The sequence below is a fragment of the Ananas comosus genome, linkage group 7 (genome assembly GCF_001540865.1).
Source record: "Ananas comosus cultivar F153 linkage group 7, ASM154086v1, whole genome shotgun sequence".
In the NCBI taxonomy this organism is placed as follows: Eukaryota; Viridiplantae; Streptophyta; class Magnoliopsida; order Poales; family Bromeliaceae; genus Ananas; species Ananas comosus.
Window position 1 is genome coordinate 12,256,042 of NC_033627.1, and position 12,546 is coordinate 12,268,587.

The 12,546-nt window shown below is 35.5% G+C and overlaps 2 protein-coding genes across 2 annotated transcripts; both read left to right on the forward strand.

Moving 5' to 3' along the window:
- LOC109713523 (thioredoxin X, chloroplastic-like) lies at window positions 2,175–5,278 on the forward strand. The gene is made up of 2 exons (XM_020237653.1): window positions 2,175–2,625; window positions 4,797–5,278. The coding sequence occupies exons 1-2, from the start codon at window positions 2,263–2,265 to the stop codon at window positions 5,001–5,003; spliced, it is 570 nt and encodes a 189-aa protein (XP_020093242.1). The 5' UTR covers window positions 2,175–2,262; the 3' UTR covers window positions 5,004–5,278.
- LOC109713510 (dihydroorotate dehydrogenase (quinone), mitochondrial) lies at window positions 6,002–12,546 on the forward strand. Its single transcript, XM_020237630.1, has 11 exons — window positions 6,002–6,449; window positions 7,629–7,711; window positions 8,575–8,898; window positions 9,446–9,701; window positions 10,083–10,163; window positions 10,271–10,378; window positions 10,471–10,500; window positions 10,849–10,986; window positions 11,126–11,163; window positions 11,249–11,348; window positions 12,026–12,546. The coding sequence occupies exons 1-11, from the start codon at window positions 6,276–6,278 to the stop codon at window positions 12,098–12,100; spliced, it is 1,407 nt and encodes a 468-aa protein (XP_020093219.1). The 5' UTR covers window positions 6,002–6,275; the 3' UTR covers window positions 12,101–12,546.

Genomic DNA, 12,546 nt, shown 5'->3' on the forward strand with positions numbered 1-12,546 from the left:
ATTTTTCTCTTTTTATTATCCATTTCACTATTTTTTTTTCGTTAAATCAGTAACAAAGTTAAAACTAAAGGATACTAAAGTAAATATTCGATAAACCTAAGTAGGGTATCTGAAGTTGTTTGTATATAATTTAATGAAATATTAATGGATGAGCTGACGAAGAAAGAAAAATGAAACCACAGGATACTAAATCCATACACTTTAAACCAATATTAAAATGAGAAAGTGTGAAACCACAAAGGTGGTATTTGAAGTTTACCCTTTATTTTTATATTGCAACTACAATTGCAATGCAGTCGCAAGTTGCAACTATATATAACCAAACATCTCCTAAATGTTCGAAGCTCGGTATTTTTCAAAGTATTTTTTGCATAATCGGTCAGAAAAATCTAATGAACAGGGCTTAAAGTACCTTAGGTATAAGTTTCAAAACTTGAAATCTCGAATACCAATTATGAAATTCTTAGCTAACTATACGACTACACCATATACAATTAGCATTGAACGCATACAATTATTAATTACCATAAAGTAAAAATATACATAACTTACATAAACTATAAACCATTTTAAATCGATTATCTAACCTTACAAAATTTTGATCTTACTATTAATTTTTTAATTTGTTTAATTTGAGCCAGTAAACTGTACATTGATTTTAAACTTTGAACACGTTATTTATTTTTACAAGTTTAATTAATTTGACTGGTTGACCTAAATATAATAAATTTTAAAAATAGATAATAAAACCAAAAATTTGAAAGATGAGATGACAGATTCAAAATAATAGTTAATAATTCAAAAAAAAATTATTATAATTTTTATTTTACCGTAAATACACAAAGTACAGAAATCCATAACTTATCAGCCGCCCTGTACAAAACAGCCAACACGATTATCAATGAGTCCACAGCCGCCACGTGTCCAGCAATCCAAAACCACACTAAACTCGACCACTCCTCCGCTTCACAATAACCCTATAATTAAATAAATAATTTTATAAAAAAATAATTGACAAGTTAATTCTCTTTTTTGTCGCGTAATTTTTTCTTACAGACCGTAAATTGTTTACCTGATTCATCATTTTTTTATATTTTCTATATAATTTTAATAACTATATAAAAATTTCAACAAATCACATGTAATTTTAATAACAAAAAAAAAATCATATACAATCAAAAAAATCCTAATAATTCTAACAATTCTAATAATCCACATAGAATTCTAACAATCTTATTTTTTTTATTTTTCATATATAATTTTAACAACAATATAAAAATTTTAACAAATCGTATATAATCTTAACAATCTAAAAAAATTCTAATAAACAATATTCAAAAAGACGGTGAATAATTCACTGCTGTTATGGAAAAATAGAAAGACGGTCGGTAAATCATTTACGTGACAAAAGAAGAATTATTTAGTCAATAGAGTAATTTAGTTAATTATAATATTTTTTAAGAAAAAACTTCAAATACCACTCCCGTAGTTTTGCACTTTCACACCTTAATATCTTATGGTTTAAAGTGTATCAATTTAGTACATGTGGTTTTATATTTCTCTTTTTATTATCCACTTCATATTTCTTTTTTTATTATCCACTCCACTAATTTTTTTTCATTAAATCGGTGACAAAATTAAAACTAAAAGGTATTAAAGTAAATATTCGATAAACTTAGGTAGAATATTTTAAATTTTTTTGTATATAATTTAATAAAGTATTAACAGAGGAGCTGGCGAAAAGAAAAAAATAAAACCATAAGTATTAAATTGATATAAACTATAGGGTACTAAAGAGAGAAATGTAAAACTATAGGGTTGTTATTTGAAATTTACCTATTTTCTATGGTTATTTGGAAAAAAAAAGGGAAAACTTCAAAAACCCCCCCAGTAGTTTCCAACTTTCTCACTTTAGTACCCTATAGTTTAAAGTGTATCAATTTGTCCCCCTGTGGTTTTGTTTTTATTTTTTCTATAGCTTTTTTCTTAATATTTTGTTAAATTATATGCAAAAAAATATTAGATATCCATCTAAATTTACCGTATATTTATTTTAGTACCCTTTAATTTTAATTTTGTTACTAATTTGAGAAAAAAAAAAATAAATTTGATAAAAAAAAGAGAAAAACGAAACCACAGGGGGCAAATTGATACACTTTAAACCACAGGCCCACGAATCGGGTGGACTCGAATAAATACGAGCGCGCACACAATCGTCGTCGTCGTCCTCCTCATCGTCGCGCGCGAGCTCCGCCTCCGCCCATGGCGTCGTCGCCGCTCATCACCCCCGCAGCCACCACCACCACCACCTCCTCCTCCTCCTCCTCCTCCTCCTCCTCCTCCCTACGCCTCTCCCCCTCCCCCTCCGCCACCCCCCACCGCTTTCCCTCGATCCATCGCACGTCTGCGCCGCCGCGGCGGATCCGGTTGCGGGGCGCCCTCCGAAACCCTAGCCACGCCCAGAGGCTCCCCGTGCGCTGCGCCGCGGCGGCGGCGGCGACGATCGGCGAGGGAGAGTTCGCCGCGGCGGTGTTGGAGTCGGAGCTCCCCGTCCTCGTCGAGTTCGTCGCCGAGTGGTGCGGGCCGTGTCGATTGATCTCCCCTGTTGTCGATTGGGCTTCGCAGGTTCGAATCTCTCCGCCAATTTCTTCATATATTGGATCAGTTTCGTATTTTCAGTTTAAATTTGTAGTAGTAAATTTCCTATTTGAAGATAATTGGTTAAATTCTCAATCTTAATTCTAGGGTCTCCTCCTATCAATATGGAGAATTTAGGGCTTTATGAGGGATTGGGGCTGCGTCTTGATGCTTTCTAAGGACCTAAAGAGGCATCAAAAGATAGAAATGATAGTTTAGATACTACTAAAATGAGTGCTTAAGCTTTCTCATTGACATCACAAGAGAAAGGAAGCTTTTAGTCTTTTGAGTATAAATTAATTAAACACCGTTCTCTAGTAGCTTAAGGTTTCACTTGGTATCAGAGTAGAATAACATGAGTGAGAAACCTTTAGGCTTCTTTCGTGTTTCACGCTAAGTGTTATGCTTGTGGTCAAACTCTGCCTACACATTATGAATTGCATTAAAGTTCAGGTGGGTCTGGGCCTTTTATCTTTTTCTTCTTTTTTATTGCGACTCGTCTTATCCTGTAAAACGTGTTCTAGCATTCACCAACAGCAACATTTCTGCTGTGACATGCTCCATACAAGTTGACGGCAATAAGGTGTTAAAAGGGGGAGTGATATTTCGATTGAGTTGGTTATGGGACAGCAACAGGAAGAATTTGGGATTCTAATCATTTTGGACTGTAACTGATACCCCTGAGAATTCCATAAAAACCCAATATTGCAAGCCAAATTCGACAACGAGCATTGTCCTTTAATGCCCTTTTTCTTGTGGCTTGCCTTTCTAATTCAGTATTGTAAACTATTTGCACATGCTGAATTATTTTATTCAGTGATTGAAAATTGCAATGGTGTTATGATTTTCTGTCCAGGTCTGTTTCCAGCTGCCTCTTTGTCATTTTCCTCTTTGTTGAGACATAATTAATATGCATCAGTAGGAAAAACTAGAGTAACCATGGTAAAGCGTTAGTTACTGACTAGCTTGGATCCCGAGAGTTTTATCTATTTGGAAGTATAGGTTTCTATTTCAGAACCTCATGGAAGCAATTACGAAGTGTCGATAACAGCCAACCCATCTTGCAGAATCAGCATAGTAAATTGCTTCCCTTTGTAAGATGATCCTAACTCCTAACCAGTCTGTCGGGTCATTATTGTAAGGGGAAAAACCTTTCTGATATTATTGAATACTGGTGTTATTTATAATATTCAAATCTATTGGTATTTTGCAGCTCTGAACTTGGGTCACCTGTATGAATTTGCTGAATTTACTCAACTTTACCACGAACTTTTAGCATCGTCTTTTGCAGAATTGTTCTGTCCTTTCTTTTCTCTGCACTTAACATTTATAAAATTCTTACTCTTTCTCTAGTTTTGCCACTAATGATACTCTTTCAATGCTCATATATGTACAAGTCCTTTTTGTTTATGTTACATCCTTTCATATATGTCTGTGTGTGTGTATATGTGTATAGTATATAATATATGCTTTGAGCTTAGCCTTACTACAAGTTTCAAAGCTTAAAGTATGCCTATATTTCTGCAAGTTGTATAATTTGTTTATAATGACTGCTTTCTTTTGGGAGAATCTATGGTTAATGATATAATTGAACCTCTCTCTCTCTCTCTCTCTCTCTCTCTCTCTCTCTCTAACTACTACTGTAGCTATCGTAGTGTCTCTGCTAAAATACTTGATTTCATTTTCCACTTTTTATTATTTTATTACAAAATTTTATTAATTTTTTGTGCTTAAATACCACCATGAGATTCAAAGTTCCAACACGCATGAGCAAAACAAATACCTAAACAGAACACGAGTGGTGCTTAAAATGTGTTCTGTAGAATGAAAGATGGCAGATTCTAGCACCGCTTTCCGCATGAACTATTAGGACAATAGAAACTCCTCTCCTGAACATAATTATATTCTATAAATTGATTTCCCAAGGAAAATCAATAGATAGTTTCTAATAACAATAGATCTAGAAGTACTCATTGTGCTTGATACATTGAAACATTCCCAGATTCTTTCAAGATTTTGGTGGTTCTTCCTGTTAGTTGTTTCTGGTACCACTTTGCAACATACATGAAATTGTATTGATCAATCTTATGTCTGATTGGTAGAAATTTCACGGTCGTTTATTACGATTTTATTTGACTGGAACTTTTGGCATATATCAGGAATACAAGGGCAAACTGAAAGTCGTAAAGATCGACCACGATGCGAATCCCCAGTTGATTGAAGAATACAAGGTCTATGGCTTGCCAACCTTGATTCTCTTCAAAAATGGGAAAGAGGTTCCGGAAAGCCGAAGAGAAGGCGCGATGACTAAAGTAAAGCTGAAAGAGTACTTGGACGACTTGCTGGAGCCCACTACTGTAGCTTGATCTCTTCGTATTTTTCGTATATGCAGTGCATAGTTTTTGGTGACAAACTCATCTACTTACGAAGAGTTTCGCCAAGCTGGTTGTCCAATTCAACTTGTAAGTTACTTTTTTGAGAGCCCATGTGTGTTTTTGCACTCCAGTTGTGATGTGTATAATCTCTCTGTAACATTATGTTGTTGGCAATAACTATGCATATTAAAATTGTAACAGCTATTATGATACTCCAATGTTTTCTGGTTTCTTTTGCAGCAATTTTCGAGAACTATTAGCTATTACTAGAAAGTTGTACTGTTTTTGCAATTCTTTACAAGAGCATTAGATAAATCACCTGAACTTCTTTTGTTGCTAAAGTTTGTGAGTTTTCGCTGCAGTTAAAAGAAGCTTTGGAGTGGAGTTTTATTCTATTATATTATTCTCACAAACTTATTTTAGTTTTTTTTTTTAGCTATTGCAAATGCTTTAAGTTCTTTACTTAGGAAGCAGCACTCATAAATTACAGTTGGGTTAAATTATGCTATTTTGACTGATCATAATGAGAAACTTTACTTTGATCATTAAACTTTAATCCTTTATAATAATGAATAACATTGAGTTTGTTTAAATCTAATTCATCCATAAATGAAGACTTTTTAGTTACTAAATTACCCTATTTTATCCTGATGCAATAGCTTAGTCACACACACAAATATAATATAATGTGACAGCTAAATTAATTATAGTTTTTTTTTTTTTTTATATTGGATTAAATTAGATATAATGTGACGGAAAAAACTAAATGAAACGATAGTAATAAAAAACAAAATTTATTAGTGCATCAGCTGCAACAAAACTAAGTGATCTAAAATAGTTATACCAGGTGTTTAGTACAATCAAAATTTTTAAGGTAAAAAAAAAAGAAAAAGAAATACACTGTACTGTACGTATATATTTACGTTAATCTGTCCGTACGCAGAGAATTATGCGTACCTCCTCTTCCACCCTTGCCCTGGACACGCATTCGAATCGGGGTCCGCATAAACCTCCACATTCTCTTTTATGCGTCACCTTCGTCTCCGCTCAGCCCCCGATTCCCTCCCTTCCCCTTAAACAAAAAAGGCTCTCCCTTTTCCTTCTTTTCCTCTCTCTCTCTCTCTCTCTCTCTCTCTCTCACTAAGTCCAAAAATCCTACGCGAAGCACCAACACGATCCCTCACCCTTGACTCTGGGGGACGTTGCCGTGTAAGTGGGAACCGCCCCTCGATTCGTCGTCCTTTTAGGGTTTCTTCTCGTGCCATGGCGGGTAGGGTTTGGCGCAGCTCCATTAGAGAGGCCTTGTCCAGGAGCCTGAGGTCGAGGGCGGTGGGAGGGGCCCCTGGAGCAAGGCCATTGAGCGCCGCCGCAGGCGGCGGAGGAGGTGGCGGAGCTGCCGCGCGAGCCGCTCCGAAGATCCCGCCTTCGTCCAAGAAGGTATAGCTTTTTCCATCTCTGCGGCATTTCGTCGAACAGGTGCCGTGCGTTAAAAGCGCTCCTTTTTTTTTTTTTTGGGTTATCTTCTACTATTTTCTAGGCTGCATTTGTAAAAATTGCTCCTTTTACACTTGTCCTTCTTTAATTTTCATCTTTTTTTTTCAGTTTAAGATAGAGTATGTTGAACTAAGCTAAACAAAGCTAGATTTATTATTATTATTATTATTGTTATAGAGATCACTCTATGTGAGGTGACGGGAAGGGTATTGTTGTGTGTGCTATTAGAAACCAGGTCGTAGGCACTAGCAGGATATGAACAGAGCCTGTTTGGCCCTGCTTCTGTTTTTGCTTTTATGACAGCAGCAAGCCGAAATCTCCAGCTTCGGCTGTAGTGCAAAGCAAAAATAATGTTCTGAGGCTCAAAAGCAGAAGCTCCAATTCGGTGCTTTTAACTTTTCAATATAATGCTTCGCCTCACTGCACTATTCAGACATCACTTTATTGAACAACACTGCGCCTATTGGCCCTCAGTACAATTATATATATGAGGTGATTTTAGTCACTAATTGTATCACCCGCTGGACCAGTTGGTGCTACCCCCAGATGAAGATCATTCCGATGAACTAATCAAACAGAAAACAGAAGTAGAAAGAGTATTCCTCTTTATGTTGGGTTTCTTCTATCCTTGTCCTTCTTCTTGATACCTATATTGCTTTTTTTCCCCTTGGGCAACATAGCAGGGCAATTATCTGTGTACAATTCTGGTTGTAAGGCAACTGGGACAAAATCCATTCTTTTTTTTTTTTTTGGTGGCAAGTTCTGAAAGTAGGTCTTGGCTCTTTAAGTTTAATCTATTCAAGAAAATCTTTTCATTCTTGAATCTTTGAGAAGTTAGTATTATATCTATTTGCACTTGTAGAATATAATGTTCTGTTTAACTTATTTATTATTTTCATGTAATTTAGTTAGTATGGTTACTGACGTTATATTCAGTATAGAATGTGTAAACATTCTTTGCAAATATTAATGAAGTCAACGCGTTAAGATGTTGGTGGATTATAATGTTCAAAGTTATAAATTTAAAATGATAGCCATGTTATCTCTTCTTTTACTTGTGTTTTGTTTGAATTCATTGGTTAATTTCCCTGATCTGGTACTCTGTTCTAATTAATCTTTCAGGGAAGGCTTTTAACTGGAGCTATGATTGGCCTTGCTATAGCCGGAGGTGCTTATGTGAGTACTGCAGATGAAGCCACATTTTGGTACATAATAAACATTTCTTAGATTAACCTGCACTTTTTGAAGATCCTTTTTTATTGGGTTTTTATTGTTCCTTTCTGCTAATAATTATCCCAGTCATTAGAGCAGCAATGTGAACACATTTTCAGCGGTTATGATCATACTGAACAAGCTCCATTGATGGATCTTCTAACGTAGGAGGATTGTAGCCCTTAGCTTGAAATATTTGTCACCTTCGCATTGATCTCAATGAACCGTAAGATAGAATCTTAAAATAGATGTATGAACTGCTCCAACAGTTTTGCAACCTTTTATCTAGCTTTTTCCTCTCTAACCAGTGAATGCTTTGTTTGCTATGATACTCTCACCATTTAACTTCTTTGATATTTGTGCATAATTTGCAAACACCAGTAAAAGTGAAAACAACATTTCCAAGTAAGCCTATATGGTCACTAATATAGTAGTTAAGTTACATTTAAGAAAATTTGTTATCTTTTTAATCCATGCATGTGAAATTTTGCTCCTATGTTGCCATCGTAGAATTTGATGAAAGTTTTATTTGGAATTACTTGGTTTTTACAATTTTTAATAAAAGTTCAATTTACCTTATGAGATTCCGTGGATTAGACAGTCAGATCAATCTATTTTAAGTTTTGCTTCTGCATTTACATGGAGTTCAAGAAGCTCGATGGTTCAGTTTGGAGGAAATTTCTTGCTATGCTAATCTTTAACCCTCAAGTTCATTGAACTTCTAATCTTCTTGAAGGTTTTTATGCACCTTTATGATAACTCTCATATATTTTGGACTTCTACGCTTTAGTTGATGGAAAAATTGTCAGGAAGTTGCCTTTTGTTTAATTTAAATTTTGTGATTTCAATCTTGCAGTGGATGGTTGTTTAAGGCTACAAAGATTGTGAACCCACTATTCGCATTGCTAGATGCAGAGGTGGCTCATCGGTTGGCTGTGTCAGCCGCAGCTCATGGGTTAGTTCCAAGGGAAAAGAGACCTGACCCACCAATACTGAATCTGGAGGTTTGGGGAAGGAAGTTCGCAAACCCTATCGGTCTTGCTGCTGGTTTCGATAAAAACGCTGAGGCAGTTGAGGGGCTACTAGGTTTAGGGTTTGGCTTCGTAGAAGTTGGGTCAGTGACTCCCATGCCTCAGGAAGGAAACCCTAAGCCTCGTATTTTTAGATTGCCGAAGGAGGGGTAAGCATGCTGAATGTATGTTGCATCTATTTAGTTTTAGAGATACTAACAAGTGTACTATTTCTCCAAAAATTTGAATTTTCATAATGCACCTCCAGGAACTTAGGCCTTATTTATTTGCGGTTACTCTTTTTTTTTTTTTTCTAGTGGTATTGAATGTCCCGAGTTATTGCAGATTGTATTCAATTTATACCTAGGTTTTGTTTAGCAATGAAAAATAGTAATGGAGTATTAGTTTTTTGTTTTTTGCCTTTTGGTTTTTTAAAAAGATGGGTTTGCAAGCTTATGAACTATAAGAAGAGTAGCGAAGTTTATCTGCAGGCACTTTCAGTCACATAAAATTGAGTTTTCAAAAAAGGGATAAACATAAAGCCTGCCATATAGATGTGAATTCACATGCTAAAGGAGCAGTCTATGTAAATAAATGATTTTGTAGGGAATGCTCCAATTTCAAAAGAAGACTTTACACTTGTTACATTTTTACTGTTCTATTCTGACAATCTCCCAAAATTAACTAATCTTTTAATGTGCTTGCTCTTTCTGGCAGTGCCATAATAAATCGATGTGGGTTCAACAGCGAAGGTATTGTGGTAGTCGCAAAGCGTTTAGGTGCCCAGCATGGTAAGAGAAAGATGGAGGAAACTTCAAGCTCTTCAGTTTCCTCTAGTAATGAAGTAAAGCAAGGAGGGAAAGCAGGACCTGGTATTTTGGGAGTCAATCTTGGGAAGAACAAGACAAGCGAAGATGCAGCTGCCGACTATGTTCAAGGAGTCCACACTTTATCGCAGTATGCTGATTACTTGGTATTTTTCCTCCATCATAATTTAGTTGCTTAGAACTTTTCAACTTATGGTCAGGGCATTTTGATCTTAAATTGTAACTATTTAGTAGATATTATTTGCAGTTGCTGTATTTTGGTTTTACTAGTGGTGTTATAGGTTGATGCATGTAGCACTCCCTTCCAGCATCAATTTGTTAGATTCTAAGTTGCATTCTTGATGAACAAGACAAGTCACATTATTACCTTAATAAACTTTCCAAGTCATCCTCTAGTTTGAATTATGATATAGAAGATGAATCAGCCTATAGCATCAGTTGTTTATATGCATAATGTCACTTACATTGTTCAGATTTATTGTGTTATTATTGTGCAACTGACACTAGACAATGTATTTGAATTTCAGGTCATAAATGTTTCTTCTCCAAACACTCCCGGGCTTCGCAAACTTCAAGGGAGGAAGCAATTGAAAGATCTTGTTAAAAGGGTTTGAACTCTTAAAACTTTTTTATCTGTTCCCGCAATTTAACCTTGGAATCTTTTATAATTATGTATTTTTAGGAGGTTGTTTTGGGTATTATTCTCAATACGTAGGTGCAAGCTGCCCGTGACGAAATGCAATGGGCTGAGGAGGGTCCTCCACCATTGCTTGTAAAGATTGCACCGGACTTGTCTAAACAGGATCTTGATGACATTGCTGCAGTAATTTGCTTTGGATTATCCATTTTTTTCTTCTTCTTTTTCAGCCATTTTACATGCAGCATGGTCTTATTCTTTCTTTCTTATTCCTCTAGGTTGCTCTTGCTCTTCGATTGGATGGCTTGGTAAGTATTTCTGTCAAGTTGGGGAATTTTACATATATGTCCATGCAAAATCATCATTTACATATATACCCTTTAAAATCTGAATTTTAATTTATGCTCCCCGAAAGTGAAGTTTTGTCCAAAGGAGGTATCCTTATCTCAAGTGAGGGAGTCATCTAATTTAGGTGGTAACTGGAAGTTAATTTTGTATTACTTAAGGTCTTTACTGAGAATCATTTTTGGTGGTAGAAGGGTTATATCTGGAAGAAAGTAAGCTCTTGAAAGAAGTAGATGAAAAATCTGTTTATGAAGAGATATGTAGATAATTTTTGAATTAATTTGATGACTGGAATCATTTTCTATGTTCAGATTATATCAAACACAACAATTTCGAGGCCAGAACCTGTAGACAAACACCCTTTAGCTGCAGAACCTGGTGGTTTAAGTGGGAAGCCACTCTTTGATCTGTCTACTAATATACTCAAGGAGATGTATATCCTCACTCGGGTATTTTGCTACTTTTCTCTTAATTTAACTGCGTATGGCTCGAGTTTAATCGTCCTTTAGCTATAGTTTCTATGGCACTTATGGGAGTTTTTTGTTGTACCATGAGCTTGAATTTTTCTTTTTTTCCTTTTCGGCACAGGGCAAGATTCCCCTCATAGGCTGCGGTGGGGTGAGCAGGTAATTGATTTTGGATACTTTAAAACAAGGAAAAAAAGAAAAAAAAATCATAGTTTCAAGGTTGTTTAATTTGTGAACAATGCAGCGGTGAAGATGCATACAAGAAGATCCGAGCAGGTGCAACCCTGGTTCAGCTTTATACTGGTTTTGCCTATGGGGGACCAGCACTTATTCCCCAGATAAAGGTCTTTATCAATACTGACCCACTTTTCATCCTATAAATATAATGCTTTAAGAGCATCAAAGTAATTAGAAGTGTCCACTTGGCCTGCGTTTTGAATTTTGACTGCAAACATCGATACATTTCTTTGTTTTGATTTCAACAACTGAGAACATATCACTGTTTCATCAGTATTTTATATGATTATTATTTCATTTATATCAGAATGCCATTTTGATGTGGTTATTTATATTTCAAAATTAAGTGAATCATGTCCATTAAGTGCTGTTACAGCTTGTGGTGATACAGTTTTTTAAGTTGTTCTCTGGAGCTCTAGGAAAATCTAACAATTTTTCATTGGTGAAGTCATTCGAGTCCAATGCCAATTAAAGTTTGGATTTTTGAGTTGCGAATCTAGTTTTGTTCATTGTATTTATATCCTTCATAGCCAGCTTCTATTTATGTCATATTTCCGAGTGTTCTCTGATACCTAGAGCTCAAATGGATATAGATCGATACAGAAAATAAATTTCAGATCCGATAACTGGAAAATTTGTTCTAATAACTTGTTAGAATCCTCTTAGTTCCTGAAACTTGAGTTGTAATTTGTAAAAGCTAGTTCCGAAACAGTTTCCCATAATATCTAAAAGATAACTGAGGATGATTTATTTACTTCTTTATTCGCTGATTTATTATGTTCAGGCTGAGCTAGCTGAGTGCTTAGAGAGGGATGGCTTTAAAACTGTTCAAGAAGCAGTTGGCGCAGATTGTAGATAAAACTTCGCGAGTTCTCACAAGGTTTGGATTTCAGACAACTGCTGAAACACTTTCCGTCTTTAACTTCAATCGTTATATCTAAATTATAGCACACATCGGTTCCTAAAGGTGCATTTTTGTTCCTTTTAACGTCGAGCTACTGAAACAATTGCTTATGCATATTTATTTTGTCGCTCTGTCCCCCTAACTCCAAGGTGGATACAAATTTTTGCTTGATATGTATTACTTTTTAGGAATTTTGGGAAGTTGATAGTGGTTTAAAGAACTTTCGGTTGTACTTTTTTTTTGTTTTTCCGATCGTTTTTCTAGGCTAATAAATGTAATTCTCATGGACTTACCTTCGAGTCTGAAATTTTTGTAATCGGTATTTTCTTATTCTGCGTTCGTATGAATTCTGTGTCGAAAACCTGTAATAAGAGTTCTTTGGAGGGCTGAGACTATACCAA